This window comes from Amphibalanus amphitrite, unplaced genomic scaffold (genome assembly GCF_019059575.1).
Source record: "Amphibalanus amphitrite isolate SeventyFive unplaced genomic scaffold, NRLGWU_Aamphi_draft 000237F_arrow, whole genome shotgun sequence".
NCBI lineage: Eukaryota > Metazoa > Arthropoda > Thecostraca > Balanomorpha > Balanidae > Amphibalanus > Amphibalanus amphitrite.
Genome location: NW_024881732.1, coordinates 455,754 through 478,339, shown reverse-complemented (window position 1 = coordinate 478,339; position 22,586 = coordinate 455,754). Strand labels below are relative to the sequence as shown.

The window sequence follows — 22,586 nt, the reverse complement described above, 5'->3', positions numbered from 1 at the left end:
TTTCGTTCCACGGGACGCCAGACTGGCAGTGTAGCTTGCGGAATGCATTCGCTATGAGGCGAACTTGACGACGCGAACCGAAATCCCGCAGAAACCGAAAAAACGTCGGAATTCATGCTAGTGTAGCTTAGGCTTTAGTAATCACGCGTGCGCACAACGTGCACGGCATGCCCATTGAGCCTGCACGTGTTCTGCACATTGAGCTCTCCGTCCGCACGGGATATTTTCGGCCGACGTCCGACACAGATTGCGCGCTGGAGTTGTACAAATTGTGCGCCGGACTGCTAGCTGCAAGAGGCGTGATAATTTCATGGGAACGTGATTTGGCTTAACGATGAGCTTCAGTATTATCTAGTTACAGCCGAGGGTACCAAAAGACTGTAGAAGTTGTACGAAGGTTACAGTTTTCGGATTTGACTTAGGAAGATTAGTAGACATAATTAAAGTACTTCAGGTTAAGTAAGCGTGCGGTCAATTCGCATTGAGCCATGTTTGTGCCAGGTTGGTCCTTTCCTGAAGTGTTGCGGTAACATTTTCAATCAGAAGATGGCTATGCCAAAAAGGCACGGGACGAAGTTAATCATGACAAACATGCAATGTGCCGTCTGAAATGGCGCAGCAAAGGCCATGGCGCAGCAGCCTTTGGACTTTTGGACTCTGGAGTAATGTGGGAAAGGGGTCTAACTCGAGATCTCAGGTTAACAATTTTTAAAATAAGGTAGTAAGTTTGACAACTCTTTGCAGCATTCTAAATTGTTTTTTTGAGCGCTTACCGCGTAATGCCTCACAATGAGCGGCGACATTCACCAATTTGGCGATCATTCTGGAAACGCCGGAACTGAACAGGGTAGGTTCAGTGAGTAAAATGCGCCCCAATTTCCGCGTGCGGTCCATGGTCCATTTTTTGTTATGCATGTAGAGTAAATATGGCACTGCACCATATATTCATTGCACTAGATTGAAGGAGTGGATGTTCTTTATTTATTTGACGGTGATACTGGTTAGGTTGGAAAAAGCAATAATTACGATGACATTCCAAGGTGATTGCTAGATCATGTGCTTCTCACTGTTACGGAGTCGAATTGTGAAAAAGCTAGCTGTGATCAAGAAGCCATACTACGTAAAAGTTCAAGTTCCCTCGTGGTGACTTTTTTCCCAGTCTCGATCACGACTGACCAATTTAATCCTTCACGTGTTTCAGCGCACACCAATTTTGACGGGGAGGATGAGCCGGTACCGACTGCTCCCCCGCTGGACATTCTCGACTCCGTGCCCGGATATGAGTCGTTGGGGTTCGACGCTGGTGAGTCACTTCTAATGAGGCGGACAAAATACGAGCTTGGCTGCCATTTCTGGCATCCCAGCGCAGATGTTTGAGATAAGGACGTCACTAAGCTATCTGGCTGTAACAGAGGGTCTCATCACTCACGCTCATTTGCAGTTAATAGGGATATTGCTCAATAGGTTTATATGTTAATTACTTAGGGGCTAATTATAAAAGTAAATGCAAATTTACAGTTAATGATTTAATGTATTTAATTGGAATACCTAATTGGATGTCAGTATTTGGATAAATGTTTGTATGAGGGGGGAGGGACATTTGTAATGGCCCACTGCATGCTCTGTACTCTGTAGATAATCTGGCGGTACCAAAGGTCACAGATCCTTGGACCAAATTTTTATGCAAGCTTGCATCACAAGTCTGCTATTTTCGAACATGCGTATCAAGCGTAATATGTGGATTGGCCATATCACATACTCAGGCTACGTGACATTGGTTGTTCATGGGTTATACTGCCAATAAAGTTAAACTGGATAAATATAGTTTATTTGTAATATGTGATGCATGGAATGCTGCTGGATTATGTTGCAACTTACGAGCTTTTGTTATTCTAGGATGGTTTGAACCCTGACTTATGACCCGTTGACTAAAATTTGCTCTGATCATATAGTTTTAATGCAATGAAGGAGACTCTGGGACATTAATCGGCACTTTGTCCAGTCGGGCAACGAAAGGAATGGTCATTGATTAGTGGTCAATGGAAGGCACCTGCCAGTAAGGTGATGGCGGTAAACTTAAAGCCTCTATTTTGTTGCAGGTATCACGTGGAATATACGAGGTATTCCCTGTATGCAGCTCTGTCAGTGTAGTCGTCATCCCGCACGTTTATGTTCCTCACACAATGTGCTCACTGCTCATTTTCATAGTGGTATTCCAATGCCATTTCTTATTCCTTTTCCTTCTTATGTGTATGACTAGTGGAAAACACATGCACATGTGCGTGTGCATTACATGTTGTGTCGCTAGACCCGTTGTGCGCAACTATTCTGACATTTAGTTACTCTCTCAATGAACAACGTTTAACCCTCGCACGACCAGGCCATTTCTCATAACACGAACGACCAGGGGGGGGGGGGTTGTTACGACCCCCCCTGGCGTTTCGAAACGGAAGGTCGTAGAGCTTAGCGGAAAAAACCAACGGATTGCTCTCAACGAGATCTCGCGATTGGTGGTATATTTTTTGGTCCTAGGTCAACATTTGACCTACTTTTGACCGGTCAAAGGTCAAATTTTCGGAAAAATAGACTTTTTTTTCAACTTTCGGCGGCGATTGCGGCAAAACGGTGGGAGATATCGACTTGAAACCTTCACTATCGTGTTCCTTGATCAATTCTCTATCGTTTGGTATGTATTTCGTTTCCCTAGCTCTAAAAATGGCGCGTTGGGAGCGCCGGAAGTCGGCAAGGTCACAGTCGGCGGCAGAAATTCGAAAAATCAAAATTTAAATTTTTGAAATCTGATTGTATTTTTGGATTTGGGAGGTCCATTTGCTCCCTATAGAAGCTAATATTGCTGCATATTCCCATTGAGGTGACAAGAATTAGCAAAATAGTGGTTCGGGCGCTTTTCAAAAATAGTACCGGACGCTGTTCCTCTTGTGACGTCATAGCTCCGTGACCTGACCTGACCCGGTCAAATTTCTTATACCATATGATAGCCAATACTTGCCCCAACATGCATGGGAAGTTTCATCACGATCCATCAACCGATGTCCGTACCACCGGCAGGAAACCTCGGGCGTTGGCACTCAGTTTGTGAAAATCCGGCCGGAGGCTGTACCTCTTATGACGTCATAACTCCGTGACCTGACATGACCCGATCAATTTTTTTTCGGCAAAAGATGCGCAAAGGTTGCCCCAGAGGGTATTGAAAATTTCAGCCCGCTACAACAAGCCGTTTAGCGTGCACTTCGAAAAAACCTCAGGGGGGGGGGTTGATACAACCCCCCCCCCCCTAGGCGTTCTAGGGTTAAGTTGGCAACGTTTTGTTCTCGTTCCCGAGATGCGCTCTCTGAACGCGGCCCCGCCAAGAGCGGACGTTACCTGCATCTGAAAAACTGATCTTTCTGATAAAAAGCTGATCTCAACTTCATGTAGACAAATCAAGTAAGACCCTGGTACCGTAAGAGCAGTGCGACTACGAGCCCAGTGGATAGAGCCTGACCGGCCGCCGTTTGGTGTTTGGGTCGGCTGACTGGTCGGCTGTGTATGTGACACCCGCTGTGTGCCGGCCAGTGTGCGTGCCGCCGCCGTTTGGTGTTTGGGTCGGCTGTGTGTGTGACGCCCGCTGTGTGCCGGCCAGTGTGCGTGCCGCCGCCGCCGCCCGAGGCCACCTGGTCGGAGCCGAGCGGGCCGCCACCACGTGACCCGGTGCACGTGGGCGGCGAGCTGAGCGAGCAGCAGGCGCGCGCCGCGCTGCTCTGTCACGTGACCGACCACTGCTGCTACGGCCGCGGCGCGGCGCGACACATGAACATCGCCAAAATCAACTACAGCTCGGCCCACCACGTGAGAGCGACATACAGCGCGGCGGCGCGGCGTCCCCTCCTGAAACACGCATCGGCATGGAGTCTGTGTGCCAGGCCAGGCCACATTAAAAAGCTTTGTCTCAGTGTTTGTGTTTTCCTGATGTAGCGGACACAGTAACAATAACAACTAATTTCCTAGCAGTTAGCACACATTCTATGTCGCATGCAACGACTGCAGTTAATGTTGGCTGTGTTGCTTGTTGGCAGGAGTCTCGCTGGCTGTTATTCACACCCAGCATTTTTAACACGCGCAGTGGAAGGGGGGGCGGATTTCGCCCACCCCTCCTGTTTTTCGCCAATAACTCGCGCCGCAAGCATAATATCAATGTGAAATTTTGGCTACCTGTCCAGAATTGAATTGCGGATCTTCTCGTACAAGAAGTAAGAAAATCGGTTCACAACTTTTCTAGTAATAGCGGTGTAAAGTCAAACATCCTGCCGCCGCGGCGGCGCGGCAGCGCGGCGGCCGGCGCTAGCCGTTACGCGCCGCCTGAATTGTAGACTGTGCCGGGGCGGGACGGTTCCGTCTTTACATCGCGCTCCTTACCGCTGATTAAATTAGATTCGCGTCAAATTCAGTGAGAAGACTGAGAAATGTACAGGCAATCATATGGTTAAAGAATTTTGAAAATCGGCCGGTAACAACTTGAGTTATGAGTGTGTAAACACAAAATTGTGATTGCCGCGTTTCCCGCGTCGGCCGATGCCGCTTCAGCCGGCGACATCTTACCCTTAGCAGGCTTCTAACTGCCATATTTATTGTTGGATTATCTAGAAATTCACCATACATACTCACAAATGTTTTGTCTTTCGTATAGTGAAAGATTTAAAAAAATCGGCCGGTAACTTTTTGAGTTATCGGCGTGTAAACGCAAAAAAGTCGCTAATATGGCAGATTTGACCACATTTGACCTCATTTGACCTTGAAGATATTGACCTAGGGTCATGAAATTCACACACAACAGAGTTCCCCATGGCCCCCACCTACCCTCCAAATTTCGTCCTTCTAGCTCCACTGGGAGCTGAGATCTTAGGGGGGGCGACATCCGCCCCCCCCCCCTTCCACTGGGCGTAGTACTCGCAACCCTTCCACTGCGCGTGTTAAACAAATGTACCCATATGTTACATAAACTCATTTAAATGATTGCATGTCGGAAATAGTTTGATTTGCTTTCTGCGTTACTGATTGCCGTCATTCTAAGCACATTTTCCTTAAATTTAGGATCGTATACTCGTAATTATACTTATCCGTGCAGATAAGAATGAGTTAAAATTAATAAGTGGTCTGCGATAAATTAAGCTTACCATTACAGCAGCGTAATGCATTGCAAGTGCATGTGTTTGATGATAACCGTTAAAGTTACAATTGCCTTGCAGTTATAATCCACTTAACGCATCTCAGGACTTCGTTAATTAATGCATCGAAACAAGTTAAAACTTCATAGCTGATTTAGTTCAGAAATCGCCTCTCCCCACACCCGGCTGGGCGGCTGGCGCCCGGCCGACCTCAGTGGCGCACAGTGACGCGCCCGCCGTCGGCGCCGGTTTCAGTACGAGCTGCAGACGTTCACCGAGAAGCGTGAGACGTCGTGGACGTTCGTGCCGTACTCTGGCGGCGAGGTGGACAGCCCCAGCTGCGGAGAGGCGCCCGAGCCGTGGAGCGTGCCTGCCGAGCCCGGTGAGCCACCAGACCGGGCGCACACGCCCATCACATGCAACCAATTATACATAAAGTTAACCGCTTTGTTTTGCTCAATTTGCATTTAAGGACATAACCGCAGGCTGTTTGAAAAGACGAGCACTATCCGTTAGAATTGTTTTTCCATCGATAACCGAAGAAGGTTCGTTGTCAATAGTTAAAATACTATTCGTTAGAATTGTGTTTTTCTATTTTAAAACAAATCTGAGGTCCCTGACAATTTGGCAAAAGCTGCCTGAGTATACAACTGAAAGTTTTTGCAATTGGAATTCGTTGAAATTTGAGTGATACAATCGTTCCGTATGACGATTCTTGACCGCCTATCATTGACATGCGTTGTTGCAGTGATTGAACAACTTCTTTTGAATATACATATTGAATGTATACATTTGTACACTTTTGAATGTACACATATTTATGTACACTCTCCCATTTCTTCCATACGATATTGGAGGACTTACCATTTACTTACGAACCTGCTCACTTACCATGTCCAATGTGTTCCAGCCCAGTTGTTCCATGACGAGGTGAAGGTCATGGAAGTACCTCACACCGCCTCGGCCAAGGACTGTCATCGGTGCAAGGGCCAGGGCAGCCTCAGCTGTGCAGAATGCCACGGGAAAGGATGGGTGAGTGCCATGGGATCTTAGGTATCGTATTATATAGGCATCGTCAGGCCCATGTCACTTGAGCGAACCATTTTCGGCTGCTGTCATTTCAGCGATTATCAAATATAGCGATTATTGTTCGTTTTTTTTTCAGTTCGACCCTCACTGTTAACGTCACTTTGAACACAGCACGAGAATTGCTGTCTGAATTTCTGAGAAAACTGCAGTTGTCGCACATTTATTTCACAGACGATGCTTTATCAAAATTATTTCTGCCTGTATCCTATTTCCCAGACTCGCAGCTCGTATCTGCATATGTTTATAACTCTACGGGGATAGACGACACGTCAGGAATTATAATTGAAATGATTAATCCTCGCCCTGGCATGGGGGGTCGATGCGAGCCCCCCCCCCCCCCCTAAGGTTTTATATCCTTTCAAAATCACATTTTGTCGACGCATACCTCTACTTTGGACGATATTTTTGATTGACAAAAGGCAGACGTTATCTTCTGCGCCAGAACCTACTTTTAGCTCTGCATATTATCCCGCGCCCCAGTGGCGGTCGCAGCCAGCTTCGCCCTAGTGTGTGGGGGGGGGGGGGGGGGCATATGTTACCACCAACCTCTAACTCAAAAACTAAGAGGGCTAGAAAGACGCGGTAAAAAGCAGTCGATAGCTCTTATGCGTAGGTACGTTTGGAAGTATTTCGGTCATTTTTCATCTTAGAGCAATATTGGGGTCACCAGAGGTCATCAAAGGTCAAAATTTGCCAATTGTCATTAGATTTTTCAGAAAACATGCCGTTATCTCAGGAACTATGATAGCTAGAAAAACGCATGGAAAAGCAATCGATAGCTTTTGAACTCTTCTTTTGATAAGGTCATAATCAAAATTGACCTCAGGTCAACGGTATAGGCTTCAGAAGGAAAAAACTCCAAAAATAGCTGTTTTTACGAAAAGTGTTTTTCGACAATAACTTTCGACTACAAAAAGCTACGACATTTCTATTGCCAGAGTCGTGTTCCTCTCGCAAAGACGCGTCGAATGAATTATAATTTGACATTGAAAGGTCAACTTGAAAATTTGACCTCGGGTCAAGGTCATGACCTGACCGGAAAAGGTCATGTTGTATATCAGTCGATGCGTCTCAACAAGACAAACACAATGAGACCATCCCCAGCGTTCTATCTCTTTCCAATCGCGAGTTATTGGCAAAAATCTGTTTGTAGCCTCAAATGACCTCGGATGACCTTTCTAGAGGCTATCAGCTAAAATGACACCTAAGTCATCACGGGTGGTCCAAAACATTGTGATTCTGAAATATTTGGACTGTTCCTATGCATACACACGGATCTAGAGGCATTTTCATTTTTCTCCATTGACTTGTAATGGAAAGGTCACGCCACTGACCTGACTTTAGGTCACGGATATACATACAAATTGTAGGCGCCCATAACAACATGCAATCCACCAAATTTAAAACCTTTCTGACAAACACTGCAGGCTGGAGTGGACATGATTGCAAACTTTTTTAGGCTTGGTCAGTTAACTTGACCTGGTGACCTGACCTGACATGACCTGGGGTAAAAAATTTCACACATTGTCCAAAATTAATGTACCAAAAGCAACCCCAAGCGGCGCGGCGCTACGCGCCGCGGTTTTTTATTCACACGCAAAAAACGCGACAGGGTGGTAACATATGCCCCCCCCACACTGGGGCGAAAGTTATTTGAAAAGAATATTTGCAATGCAAGGCATTGGAACGCGCAGTCATTTTAGGCCAGATAGACATCCAATATGAACTTAACTTTCATCATGTGAACTTAAAGAGCAATGTCCGAAGCCGGAGCCGGAGTCTCAGTCGAAGTCGAAGTCACAAAAAAATCCTTTGAATCCGCAGCTCTGCACTCCTCCTCCCATCACGGCGCATACAGGGTGTTTCTGAAAACACTGACAAATTCATTTCTCCTATACCTTTCGTGTTTATTGACGCACACACGTCTTCATAGGCTGTAACTAGTCACCATTGAAAATTCGCATCCATCGCCAATGATCACTATTTGACCCCCTTCCGGGAACCTAGAGCTGGTGCTCGAAGTGACCACCACTTCAGCTCGGGGATGTCTCGGGGTTCATTCTTGTAGGCTCTTTCCTTGACATGACCCCAGAGGTTGTGTCAAGGATGACCTCTGGGGTCATCCTTGACATGACATGTCCGCCGGCGTGAGGTCCGAAGACCTCGGTGGCCACCTGGTGGGGGTGCCTCGGGAGATGAGCCGCCCCCCCCCCCCCCGAGGCGCTCCTGCAGCCACTGTAGGGTCACAGTGGCTGCATGCAAGGCCATCTATAGAAGGTACAGTCACTCCCCCGCCGACCAATCAGAGACAGATCCTGAGTGACGTCACCCCTGATGCTCGAAAGGGTACTCCATTCCTTTACAACGTAAAAATGACTAACTTCATTTGAAGATTGTTGGTGACACTTTACACACATCGCTCAACCATTGATGTCATTGGACAGTCCAACTAATTTTCTAGCGATAAAAAAGAGCAGCAATATGCTAAGAAATGGCCGGTTTTGAAAATATAGACGATTTAAAACCCTCTGCAGTTGCAGGAAAGCAACGTAAAAACGCATCGAGCTTATATTTTTACTATGAATAAATCATTTTTCAGTAAGTTTTTAGATATGGTATCGATTTATTCAACAACTTCATTACAATATTTTTATTACTTGGAACTTTATTTCAAAATAATATTTTCAAAAATGGCAACTGTTGGCAAGTAGCTTTGAAGCGATTGTGGCGCGCCGCGCCATTATTGTCCTGAGGCCCCCATATGATGTCATCAAAAGTGGAGTGACATGGGCCTGGCAGCATGAGCTGGGGCACCATCCTCCTGCAGCACTGCTCGTTGATGGTGTCCACACACTTCCTCTGGAGCGCAGTCAGAACTCCTTGAGCACCTGCAGATATCGCTCCGCGGCACTGTGAGGACCTCGCTCGCGTCATCTTCGATTCAGATTGGGCCGATAATGCCCGTGCTGCTCACATGCACCACGCAGTGCATTGGGGTGGGTGCAGCTGACGTTAGGCGATCTCGTCTTGGGCCTTATCTCTCCAGATCCGGTTGTTCCGGGAGTTGACCCTGCCGTCAAGGTAAAAATGGGCTTTGTCTGCAAACAAAACGCGCTCCAGAAATCCCCCTGTTTCTCTGCACTTCTGTAAAAAAGAACATTCGCAGAATGCAGAACGAGCGATCTTGTCGGCTTCCGTCAGCTTGTTTGCTTCTACACGCTTCCTTGCTTCCGTCGTCACAGCAAGCGTGTATGGGTATAGCTGAAGTTCCTTTTTGAGGATCCTTTGCGCTGTGGAGCTGCTGCACCCTGCTTCTTGCCCGAGACGTCGGTGGACTTTTTGTGAGTCATTTTTATCGAGCGCGCAGATTGTTCGATTTTTTTCCTGCCGTTCTGATCCACTCTTCTTCCCGAAAACGACTTCTGGAGGTTGCTAACTTTTCCTACTCGGATATATTATCCAGTTAGAGGAAGGATAGTGTTCCTGGAAGGCGCAGTTCCAACTTACAAATGAGCCCAAAAGCGCCTGTGTCAAAACAACTGATCTGGTTTCGAAGTAGAATTGCGCTATGTTAGCCTTTTCCAAGACTATGTAAACCAGGTAGAACGCTCCCGACGAAAAACTGGGGACAAGAATGAATTTAGTAACCGCGACTCTGGGGACCAAACAAACTCAGGTTGCCATGGTAACGGGGCAAGTTTGGCATGAGTACGCATCTAATAACTCATTTTTCAACGAATTGTTTTAGAAAAAAGCATAAGGACTTGTTAGAACACTACAAGAATGAATTGTAGTTTTCGTAACCAACCCGAGTTTTTATCAGACTAGCCTAAATAATATCAAGATCAAGTCCTAAACTGAACGGCTCGTGCTGCTATAGGTTTCCTCTAACGCTCAGGCCCCCAAAATCGTCACTGGCTTTCAGCCAATGAGCGTCGAGTATTCCCGTACGCTGATTGGGTGGGATTACTGCAGTTGTTGTTTAGAATGTTTACGGTGCTGACAGCGCTAGCGGAGGTCTTCACTTTTCGTGATGTTAACCCGCGCACCGACGCGACGGGGGTCTGCGCCAACTTCGTACCGACGGGGGTGGGCGGATGACCGCCCCCCCCCCCTGAGATCTTGAGAACGAAGCAAGATAGCGACAAGCGGTAAACGGCATCGGATACGCACGGACAAGGTCTACAATTTTTACAAAGGTCATTTTTAGGTCAAGTCAAAGATGACGTCACAGGGGCCAAAAAGTCCAAATGGCGGCGCTAGATATGGCGAGTTTTTCTCGAATAACTTTCGAATTAGTCAAGATAGGAACAAACAAAGTGCATAATCGTGATCCTCTCGTCGATCCGCATCAAATGATATATATGTTGACCTCGAAAGGTCAAGGTCAAAGGTTGACCTCAGGTCACATGACTTCGAGGTCATCATGTATATCATTCGATGCGCCTTGACGAGCTGAACACAATGAGACCATCCGCGTGACTGTATCTTGTTCCTGTACGGAGTTATTGGCAAAAAACCTTTGGTGACCTTTGATGACGTCACATGACCTTACAGCTGCCCAACAGCAAAACAGATCTCAAGCCTGAAGGTTGATCGTATATGAACTCATGTATGGTATATGGGGCCATTCCGACCCCTTTTAGTGGTAAAAACAGCGAGTTGATTTTTCCCCCATTGACTTATAATGGGGAGGTCGAGAAATTAACCTGACCTTAGGTCATCGATATCAAAATTTCGAGATAAACAAATTGTAGCTACTAATGACCTTATAACATCCTGCGACGTCCAAAGGCCTCCGACATCTACTGTAGCTCTGGCACGGTGACAAAGTTGCCAAAAAGGTGACTTGAGGTTGGGTCATTCAAAGTGACCTGACCTTAAAAGTTAAGAGGTTCAAACTTGCAAATCATGTGTAAAAATTGATGAGAATAGTCGTACCAAATTTCGCTTTCCCGCTATTCGCGAACAACCTCAGGGGAGGGGGCGGATATCCGCCTCCCCCGTCGGTACGCGGGAAAAAAGCCCGGAGCGCACCCCCTGGCCTTTTTCTTCGAACAGTAAAGGCCTGGCTACACTATTGCATTTTCTGCGTGCGTATTGCAAGTCGCGGCACTCCCTGCTAGGAAATGAAATACAACATAAAAAGGGAGAAGAGAGAAAAGCCATGCAAGTTAGTGGAATAAAAAAAAACGAAGTAGTCAACACTGTAATCAGTGGTGACTATAGGTGGAGAATTGTATTCAACTGTGGGTGTCCAAACACCCATGTGATCAGCCAACACCCACGCCAAATAAATGAACACCCACGTCAAACTCTCAACACCCATAACACCAAAATAAAAATTAAAAAATGTAACCTCGTGATAAAGTTGAATATATTGTCAATTGATACGAGACAAAACGAAACAACTGTTTCTGGCCTAGCCCATTATCAAGTCTATTGATCAAGTCAGACATGATAATGGACTACACTCCCGAAATAGTTATCTCTTTTTGTACTTATCATGTATTTGTAAGATATGTACACCTTGCTCAGTGACTTTTAGAAGAAAGCATTCCGAAAAAAAAATTGTTCCCATGTGTTGGTGTCGAAACACCCGTGCCAGGTCCTGCCAACGGTCATGCTAAGAAAGTTACAAAGCTATTCCAGAACTAATAGACTGCGTAGATAGGCCTGCGAAAAGCGTTTTGAGGCTAACATCTGTGTGCATAGGGCCCATAGAGGTCGGCGTGAGGGGCTCTCAGGAGACTGCGTGAGACCCCAAAGAACACGCCATTGGGGGGCCCTCGAGACGCAAGGGCACGCTGGCAAATAAGAGCGTGGGAACGCTCAAAGGCAGGCGGGAGAGGACAGGAGCTTGCGCGGCCTGACTTCCCATGGCCATTACTGAAAGCCCACCCAGTTTATCAACGCATTCACTTGTTCATCACATTCACAACATTCATACACGTTAGGGAAAGTTTGGAAATCATGAGATTTGAACTTGGGAGGAAAACTACCTGCTGGCAAATATTTCAATTTCGTTGAAATCAGTTTCGCTGATACTGTATTCGCTCAATTGGGCTCCCATTGATCGCAATATACTCAGACTGGCTTCACTTACTGTGGTCCTGTAATCGCTGTAATTGAATTCTGTGTGTCGCAGAACCCATATGCGATATCACATATGCCTCTGAGCCAGGGGTAGCCAGCTGCCAGTAACAGTTGGTACTTGGTAGCACTAGGCCAAATGGGCGCTCAAAAACTACTACCCCATGGCCCATAGGGTTCTCATGTTAAATCGACATTTTTCAAGCGAGCCTCACACGTAATCCAAAAGCGAAAGTTCCAATTTTATTGTGGGGAAAGGTAGCCTACAACTTTCCCTACAACCTTTAACATACTACTAACATACAACTAAGGTTAGTATGTTATTTCTGGTACATATAATTAAAAAATAACTGCTTTATGAATTTGGCTTTCCTCGTCATAATCCACTATTCTATTCTTTCCATAAATAAAAAATATATCACCTTCCCTGTAACTCGTCCAGGTAAAAAAAGGCGCTTTCCGTGTCGTTGGCGTACCCGTTCTATATACTCTGCCTCTGAGCGTGCTAGTACTTCCAGCTCCTCTTGATGCCGGGCGGCCTCTGCCTCTTATCTGTTGCTTCATTTGTCCAGCTTCTATGTTTGTCATGGATCGCGCTGTTTATTCTCTCCCTTGTCATGCTCCCTGCGGAGAAGTCCATGAAGGCCATGGACACACATTCCAAATTCTTGGTACACCCATGTCCCGTGGGTCGAGGACTTGTGTCCCAGGTGTCTCGGATTCTCTCACGTCTGCAAATACCTTTCTGGGACTGAAATGTGAATAGTCTTCCGGAGACCCCTTTTCTCGTAAGTGCTCTCCAGGTGCTGATGATAACCACCACGGCCTCTATGGCGAGCGAAGGCTGCACGATAAGTTGCTCACAATCCTGCACAATGTGTGAAGGACTGGATGATCCCCGGATGGCCTATGGCCTTATTTCTAGTATGACCAGCAGTCCTGTGGCATTTGATGCAGTCCTCGTCCTCATCGTTCACTTGCATTTGTGCGTTGTTCTTCTCCCTTGAAGCCACATCGGGGCCAAGATTCCTATAGATAGGGTTGGGCAGGCAGTCACGTTATCAATTTCTGCTTGGTGTTTAAGTTGCGCCCCCCTGGATTCAGAAACTTGCTCTTCCTGCAGCGTCCGAAATATCAATGAACTGTTTTTAAACTCATAGAAGATCGGCCGGTCCGACGGGCTGCCGCAGGCCCATGTCGTCCCCTATCTCCGCGTGTGTCCACTAACACAAATGACGTCACGCATGTGGGCGGAGCTTTGGGCGGAGCCTAACGCACACGGTAGTCCAAGCCGCCATATTTGAATTTATGTTTTAATAGAATCTTGCCGATATTTTGGTTGAAGTCAATTTATATGGATAGCTTGGTGACAGTTTAGCTATACGAATAATAATTTATTATGGATGTGCGTATATTCAGCTTGGAATTGCAATTAAAGTTCCGCACCGCATAGATTCGAACTCGGGACCTTTGGAATACTGCGCGGGCACGCTAACCACTACACTACCGCGACCGCGCGGCGGCCGGCGGCAGGAGACATGGGGGGACATTTTACACTTTTGTGAAAAAAGCAAAAGATTTAGCAAAAAAACACGTAATAGATAACTTGCAGAAAATTGTCTGCTCTTTCAGATAAGATACTTAGATTTGATATATCTTGTGCTGACTTCATTCTACAGTGCTTCGAAAATCGCTCATTTACATGGGGATTGAACGGGGCTTCGAGACTTGACTCCAAATGACGTCACGAGCTGACGTCACGAAAAGGTAGAATCGCCGGACGACCCTACCTGGTATATAGGGCCTTGGGCTGCCGGCTGAACATCGCTTACTTTGCCGAGGAGGCGTGCTGGCGGGTCTGCGCTCGGCGCACGCCAGACTCTCTAGCCTTCCTAGTATTTAGTAGGCGGAGACGTTGCCATAGTCCAGTTGATACGTACTTTGCGACCACCTTGCGGTCCAAGGCCGGACACTCGGAGATAATGCGAGCTTGAAGGTGGGCTTTGACGCCTGGTCCACTGCGAAATATTTGCCCCATTTCTTCACGGAACAGTGCTTCTAAAGCCTGTACAGTCTGGAAACACTTCACACTGGGAATCGCATGTTTTGAAAGATTCCATTGAATGAGATGTCAAATAACATTGCTTAAAACTTTGTTAGCATATAACTGTTGTCGAACTAACTAAAAAAAGCTTTTTTGTTTGGGTCATATGCCATTAGATGAATATTTGATGACCTACCTTCACTACGGGTGTATGCAGTCAATGGACGGGCTCGGGCGGCGCGGCCACGCTGAGCAGTGATGGTGGTGCCGCTGACGAAGGTGGCATCGTAGGCACTGAATGTCGGCACCACAAACTCGTCCTCTGCGGCGCGCTGTGGAGCCCGGCCGGCACGCGCAGCGCTGAGAGGCTCGTCAGGCAGACTGGCTGGTCGGACGGACATCTGCCGCGCTGCTGCCGGAGACACACCGATCAGCAGAAGGCGGAGGCGGTACAGCAGCTCGGTTGGAGTTGGGTTCATGTTTGAACCGAACATGGCCCTGATCGAGCTGAAGAGCGACTCCAGGGCGTCCTGGTTGAGCAGCGCAGTCTGCAGGAACTGGAACCCGTTCACCTTCTCCATCTCCTTGTAGAGCGCCAGGGTGGAGCGAATGGACAACGGAAAGGCTTACTGAAATGGAAGAAGGGTCTTCCTGCTCTCAAACCGCGCCGTCAGCAGGAGCTCCTCCAGCTTGCGGAGTGCTGCTACCTGCTCGGTCAGGTGAACGCCCAGGCCGCACCGCAGTGGCTTGTCGGCGTACCGCCGCCGGGAGTTGAGGACATCAAAGCCGCTGCCGATGACGTTGATGACCTCAGCTGCCCTTTCTTGCCCTTTGAAGATCTCCGGGATTGATTTAGCGACGGTCTCACTGAGGAGTTGGGCGGCGAGGTAGACCCGCTGGTGATCTCCTTTCGCTGCCTGAATTATATCCTTATTATATACATTATATCCTTAAGGTACTCTAATGATAAACGAAAAACAGGCAACCTAACAGTTTAAATATTAATATTCGGGTAAATAACAAAGCAATAAGAAACCACGACCAAGAGACAAATCAGATACCCCCCTCACTACGGCATCGAAAAGATCATACATATATGCACCAGAGCTTGGTGCTGGGGGTTCAGGGCAAAAGTAGGGGAAAGTTACCACCCCAGTATTCTATATTTATGCAAATTTACATTATAGAAAAACGGCTATCATTTTTCAATGCAAAATGTATGATTTTAACCACTTAACAATGAAACTCGAGCAAAATAACAAGAGTTATAGGTTCATCAACTTTTAATGGTAAAACACGGCCTCTCTTGGAATTATGGAAGCTTGACGAGTGACCTTAGCTGGGATCCAGAAATCAAGAGATCGGTAGGTGCAGGCCCGTCTCCACGACCAAGCTTCTCCCTTCTCCACTACCGCTCAGGGCGACAGGCGCCGTGGCAGGGCGGAAAGAGTAGAGACGGAGCCACCTTGTTTGCTTCCAGTTAATATGTGCTTACTAAAAGATGTAATTATTTCCGTGCTTCTTCGCAACAATAATTTTTTTTCGTGAAAAGAGAATAATTGAGCACGGGGAGAAGGAAACCAACTGGAAGCGGCTGATCTGTAGATACATGTAATATCGTGCTGAGCGAGCCAGATATCCCGCGAGATGCCCCACTGCTGCCTTTGTGGAGTCAGGCAGCTGGTCTTGTTCAGCATCTTCCGTTCTCCGATTCATGTAAGTTTAAGCACGGGTGCTGAGTCGGCTTTAGCTGACTTTCTGTGAAAGTGCCTTTCTCGCTGAATTATCGGGGACATAAATTCCCGACAATCAGTTGAGACCCCCGACGATGAGTGTTGCTCCCTCCAAGACTGGCGCGCACCGGATCAAGATCTGCTGCCAGTCAGGGTTCTGACCAAACTGACCTTCAATGGCGTTTGACTGAATTTTGCCGAGAAGGGCGTACTGAACGACGTATCAGAAGCGTTCTAGATGACTGGTGAGACCGTCAGGATCGCTACAGGTGGCGTACGTACACCGCGATACCTGTGTCCTACAGTTTGGCTGTCACGGCAATGATTTGTAGGTTGTACCCAGTTACGCAATACGCATGAATGACCTGAGGTCCACCACAAACTGGAGCGGCTTGTTCAGTGTTCACTCTTCTCAGTTATTGACTATATATGGCCTTGGTTATTGCACTGTCTGCGTAGCGGCACACGGTTGTCATTCACCCACTTGGTCATGTGCGGTGACTTCACGTTGCAGATGTTAAACCACCGACTCACGAGTTCCAATGACTCGGCACTGCCTAATCGGCAGTGTCTGAGTCGGCGAAATTCGGCTGATGTTCTGCGAAGTGGCAGAGTGCAGAGAATGCTGATTCGAGAGTAATTCTCGCAGTAGCCAGCTTGGCATTGAGCTTTTCGAGACCCGATGTGTGCAGAACCTTATCGGAGACTTCGTGTGCCAGTTTGGTTGGGTTACTGCGCTCCGATCCGGAGCAGGGATGACTGCTCCGGATCGAGCAGTCATCTCTTGCTCGAGATGACTGAATTTCACTGCCGGTGGATGTTGTACTTGGAAAGGTAGGTTTATAAATTAGCCAGACATCTATGCAAGCAAAATAAATTATTTTATTGCAACTGAGGAGGCTGATAAGCGACAAAAACGACATATTTCACCCTCGCCCGGTCAAGGGGTTTGGTTCACGGTCTGTAGGAAAAAAGATTCCATGCCACCGATTCCAGTTTCGCAGAGTCATTTCCCTGGGTTACATGAGCAAGAAAATGCTTCTCAGGAACGGATTTTCCTATCAGCTCACCGTGGTAGTTCGTTTGTAATTCGCACTTACTCTGCTCATCTAACTAACCCCGGTCATTGACCTCCTCCAGTGGGCAAGAGTTGCCATCACCATTGCACCAGAGTCTGACCTGTTTCGGGGTCGAGCGGCGAACTGGTGGACGCTAGGGTCGAAAAGGCAGACTGACCGTCGTCCTCCAAGGCTCCACCTCATGGAGCTCATTTGCTTCCCGATCTGCTGCGGACTGCTCCAAGAAATCGTCCATGACTGCTCGCTGCAGGTCTCCGGAGTCCAGGTCGTTGGAGCCGATGCCGGCGCTGATTGCCGAGGTGGCGGGAGCGGCGGCGGCCCTGAGACTGAAGACGCCAGCTCCGACAGCAGGTTCAACTCCGACAGCAGGTTCAAGCTCAGCCGGAGACTTAGCATCGGCGTGAGGCCTCGCTGAGGCTTGAAGAAGGCATTCTTTTCCTCTTTCCCTTGCACCAGGCTGAAGGACTGCAGAGGATCTTGGTTCACTCGTCCGGTTGATTTTCGTACTCTCACTACCACTCGACAGTAATAAATTACTTAACATATGCTACACTATCAGTTATGATGGAATCATTGTAATGCAACTCACAACTTGGACTGTCGGGTTGTTTCGAATGCGAATGGCACTCCGATCTTCGGCTTCCATTTTTGTTAGTCTGTGGATCTCTGTCTGGCTTTAGAAGTTCAAATTTCATGTATCTGTCATACTCTTCTTCCCAATGGTTTTACGCATACCAGAATTCTCAACGTTAATTTTGGCCATCTCTTGAGTACGTGAGTGCCGCGACGTAGGTAGTTGTGAAGCACGCAGATGGTGTTGAGCTGGTACGCGCGTTTCACGGGGGACGTTAAAGATCGTCTCGGCAGTCTATGTTTGCGTCATGATCCCGAATGTGTTTTCCACGACCCGCCGTGCCCTGTACAACCGGTAATTGAACACCGACGCTGGTCGGCCGATCATTGCTTCTGTAAGGCTCGGGTACGGCTGTGCAGTACGCGTACTGCACTGTACGGTGCTTTTTTTCATTCATGACCCCAACGACGAAAAAAATGTCAGTTTATCGTTGCCGTTCATAGCATTAACCTTACGTAATACGATTATTATTCTATACCTAGTATGCCCTTATGCTGTTATCGAATGTAGAGCGCCGGCACCTCTGGCCGTGCGCTCAAAAACCGCCCCATCACCGGCTGGTTCTTACAAAACACGGTAGTCGACGAACGACAGGTCATGTGTGTACTGTGTATAACATCACAGCTGGCAGCTCCATTGACCCGCGCACCGACGGGGGTCTGCGCCAACTTCGCACCGACGGGGGGGGGGGGCGGATGACCGCCCCCCCCCCCCTGAGATCTCGAGAACGAAGCAAGATAGCGACAAGCGGTAAACGGCATCGGATACGCACGGCCAAGATCTACAATTTTTACAAAGGTCATTTTCAGGTCAGGTCAAAGATGACGTCACAGGGGTCGAAAAAGTCAAAATAACGGCGCTAGATATGGAGAGTTTTTCTCGAATAACTTTCGAATTAGTCAAGATAGGAACAAACTAAGGGCATCATCGTGATCCTCTCGTCAATCCGCATCGAATGATATATATGTTGACCTCGAAAGGTCAAGGTCAAAGGTTGACCTCAGGTCACGTGACCTCGAGGTCATCATGTATATCATTCGATGCGTCTTGACGAGCTGAACACAATGAGACCATCCACGCGTCTGTATCTTGTTCCTGTACGGAGTTATTGGCCAAAAACCTTTGGTGACCTTTGATGACGTCACATGACCTCACAGCTGCCCAACAGCAAAACAGACCTCAAGGTAGTGAAGGTTGATCGTATATGAAGTCATGTATGGTATATGGGGCCATTCCGACCCGTTTTAGTGGTAAAAACAGGAAGTTGATTTTCCCCCATTGACTTATAATGGGGAGGTCGCGAAATTGACCTGACCTTAGGTCACCGATATCAAAATTCCGAGATATACAAATTGTAGCTACTAATGACCTAATAATATCCTGCGACTTTCAAAGGCCTCCGACATCTACTGTAGCTCTGGCACGGTGACAAAGTTGCAAAAAAGTGACTTGAGGTTGGGTCATTCAAAGTGACCTGGTGACCTGACCTTAAAAGGTAGGAGGTTCAAACTTGCACACCATGTGTAAAATTGATGAGGTTATAGTCATACCAAATTTCGCGGCGCTACGCGCCGCGGTTTTCCCGCTATTCGCGAAAAACCTCAGGGGGGGGGGGGCGGATATCCGCCCCCCCCGTCGGTGCGAGGGTTGAGATCCGTGCGATCCGTGCACGATATCACTATGAACACATCGGCTTATTGGCAGTGGTCAAAACTTATTACGTATTTGTTTCTGGTTAGTAGAGCAATTCAGCATTTTTGCTGCACTGACATAGTTTGAAGCTTATCGCTACGACGTTGGCGAAGCGGGGCGTTTTTCTCGCCCCACGTTACCTCCCCGGTAGCGCGCGTCATCTGTTCAACGTTCATCTCAGTAACGAGCCACGCTAATGATTTCAGACTCGCTGCCTCAGTTGTCATGGCAACGGCTGGAGTGCGGATAGTTCCGGCTACCGGGAGCGGTGCTACTACTGCCAGGCGTCCGCCTATGGCGACGGAAAGCAGGACTGCCTCAAATGCAACGCTAAGGGCCGCGTCGCGTGCCCACCGTGCGACAGCTACGGCCAAGTGCGGTGCTACATTCGACTCACCATCTCGTGGTCAGTAACGACCGGCTGAAGCCAGCCAATCACTAATTAAAGGCCGGTGCAAAGGTGACAAGGTCTATAAAGTCACCAGGGTCTATAAAGTACTATTTAAACAGTCCCCTGCTGCATGGTAGACATTTCTTGAAAATTAAATAATTCTAACACAAGATAGGCAAGTGTGACATACGGGTCAGACGTTGGTATTTGGCCTACGAGACGCTTTAGGAAGTTATGGTGTGTCGCGTGTTAATAGCAAAATAAATGGGCCTTGTGACAGGTCAGCCTCCTTATCTCGCATGTTATGTTCTCCCAGCTAGATTGATGAATTAGTTGTCACGTTCGGATACGGTGAAATAATGATCGAATGCTTACGACGATATCGGATGTCGTCGATTTATTTTACGTTGCGCAGCTGTCTGGTTACATGTGTACCACCAAACGCAACTGTGAGCTGACTTACTGCTGAGCTCCGCCGTCGTCCATGTGTGCACAGGAAGGTGACCACCTCGGAGCACATCGTGGAGCACAGCTCGCTGCCCGAGGAGCTGATCCGCGAGGTGAGCGGCCAGGTGGCCGTCGAGGAGGAGGCGGCCGCCGTGGCGCCGCTCACCCACTACCCGGACGCGGCCATCAACCTGGCCTCGGCCCAGCTGATCCTGGAGCACCAGCAGAAGCTGTGCGAGCAGCGGGTGCTGGCGCAGGTCAGAGCTGGCACCCTGCCATGCTGTACTCCCGAGACGGACGGCGACAGACAGTGACACACACTCGGCCGGTTAAGTGTCTTGTATGAATGCGGTTCACCCTAATTGATCGTTAGAAATGAAACTGTGTTCGGGCTTTAAGTTGTCACAACAGTGGACGGATTCCGATTCACGATATGTTTCAGCTGTCTGTAGGACAATAATATAATTACATAAACACTAGCTGCTCAAGGATGGCGCTTGTTGAGCTTTATTTTTACTTGGCTGTTACGTGATTATCAAATCAGGCCAGGCTAGCGCCGTTCACACAAGCAACATATTAGCCGCGCGTTTTTTATGTAAAGTAATAGTTATTTTGTCCCTTGTCCTCAGTTTGTCTCCGTTCCTTTCAGCGACATCAAGTTCGCGTGGTTCCAGTGGCCGAGGTCAACTACACGCACAAGTCCCACTCTGGCCGGTTCTGGGTGTACGGCTACGAGAACAAGGTGCACGCCCCCGACTACCCGGATAGGCACTGCTGGGGATGCTGCTCCCTGCTGTGACGGCTCCCGCGCGCCTGGCGCAGTGCCTTGCAACTGTGGACGTCTTTTATGTGTTTATGTTCTGTGCTCTTTGTGTGTGAAGTAATTTGCATGTATTGTGAGCGGACTGCAGGGCGGAACACTGACAGTTTGACTTCCCCAACTGCTACGGACCGCCGAACACTGAAGTGCAAGTGAGTTGTGCTGACATGAGGGCTGCGGCGCCTTCCAACTGTGACAGAGGGCCTTCATCAGAGGTGGCAGTGCGGCCCGTCTAGAAACGGTTGAGTCAACTTTGGTCATTTGTCAGCACTCTAGTCCGCGCGCACTTTTGACAGCTCAGTACCGTTGATCTGCTGGTGGCTTAGTGCTCACGACTGGACGGTATGGATCTGTTCTTGTTTATAAGCGCTTCAGAGCCGTATCGCGCTATTTTTCTTTCGCCATTATTATCGACTTGCATTGGTCTGATATATCGACTTGTACATTAGACAAAGGTACGGTGTCTCAACGCGTGTGGTGGTGGATTTGCAGTTAGTGACATCCGCAGTGCGACTTTGTCCGAAACTGTTCAGTCAGTGGTTTGTGACCGCGGCCTTCGCTCGGAAAGTGATCAATCATATTCTTGCTATTCGCCTATCCCCCCCTCTCTCTCTCTCTCTCTCTCTCTCTCTCTCTCTCTCTCTCTCTCTCTCTCTCTCTCTCTCTCTCTCTCTCTCTCGAACTGCCAGACTTTCACAAACCATGTTGATTGTGACGCGCAGGATAGCCGATGCTGCTGGTTTTCTGTGGTGACCATAAAGTACCTCGGCGCATGCGATTGCCCATGAATTATGTTGGTGTATTCCGTTTGTTTTGATGTATATCAAGATGTACTGTCCCGAAACATATTCTGGACTCTCAAACCAGTTTGTGGTACCAATGTGACGTGTGCAAATGTGTCAAGTTGAAACAAATCACAAAATAACAGGACCCGTGAACATCTATTTACACTTACCCTGCTACAGGAACGAGCCCAACCACACTGAACAACAATTGGCTCTTCACGACCCGGAGTTGCCGACAGCCATCTGCTGTTGAGCATTTAGCTCCGCAGCTCTCTTAAATGCTTGCGGACATAGGTCACGAATAGTTTGTGGAAGGTCGTTACAAACGTCACGACTGAATATATATAAAAAAAATCGACAGCTTCCCCATTCTGATCCGCTGGCACGGACGTTCAGCTGCTGATTCTGCCGACTGTTCAGTCTAGATTTTTTCTCGCACTTCTGTACTTCTGTAGGCGGCGGCTGGGACTATAATCGGCGCGTTTCAGTACCTACCCATCCCGCTCCTGAGTGAATAGCCGCTCAATAAGTGTTCACTGATAGATAATTCTGTATGTGTATCCCTTGTCCCGCGGGCCGGTGCACACTGGGCCGGGGGTCCGGAAAAGTGCTAG

The 22,586-nt window shown here is 48.0% G+C and overlaps 1 protein-coding gene across 1 annotated transcript in view; it reads left to right on the top strand.

Moving 5' to 3' along the window:
• The window catches only part of LOC122386000 (protein SSUH2 homolog), a 47,995-nt gene extending 25,873 nt beyond the window's left edge, over positions 1-22,122 (top strand). The window contains exons 3-9 of the mRNA XM_043374764.1: positions 1,202-1,303; positions 3,644-3,849; positions 5,421-5,547; positions 6,076-6,197; positions 19,736-19,935; positions 20,417-20,624; positions 21,017-22,122. Coding sequence (XP_043230699.1) covers positions 1,202-1,303; positions 3,644-3,849; positions 5,421-5,547; positions 6,076-6,197; positions 19,736-19,935; positions 20,417-20,624; positions 21,017-21,166 — 1,115 coding nt within the window. The 3' untranslated portion in view covers positions 21,167-22,122. The remainder of the gene's footprint in view (positions 1-1,201; positions 1,304-3,643; positions 3,850-5,420; positions 5,548-6,075; positions 6,198-19,735; positions 19,936-20,416; positions 20,625-21,016) is intronic.
• Positions 22,123-22,586: the final 464 nt, after the last annotated feature.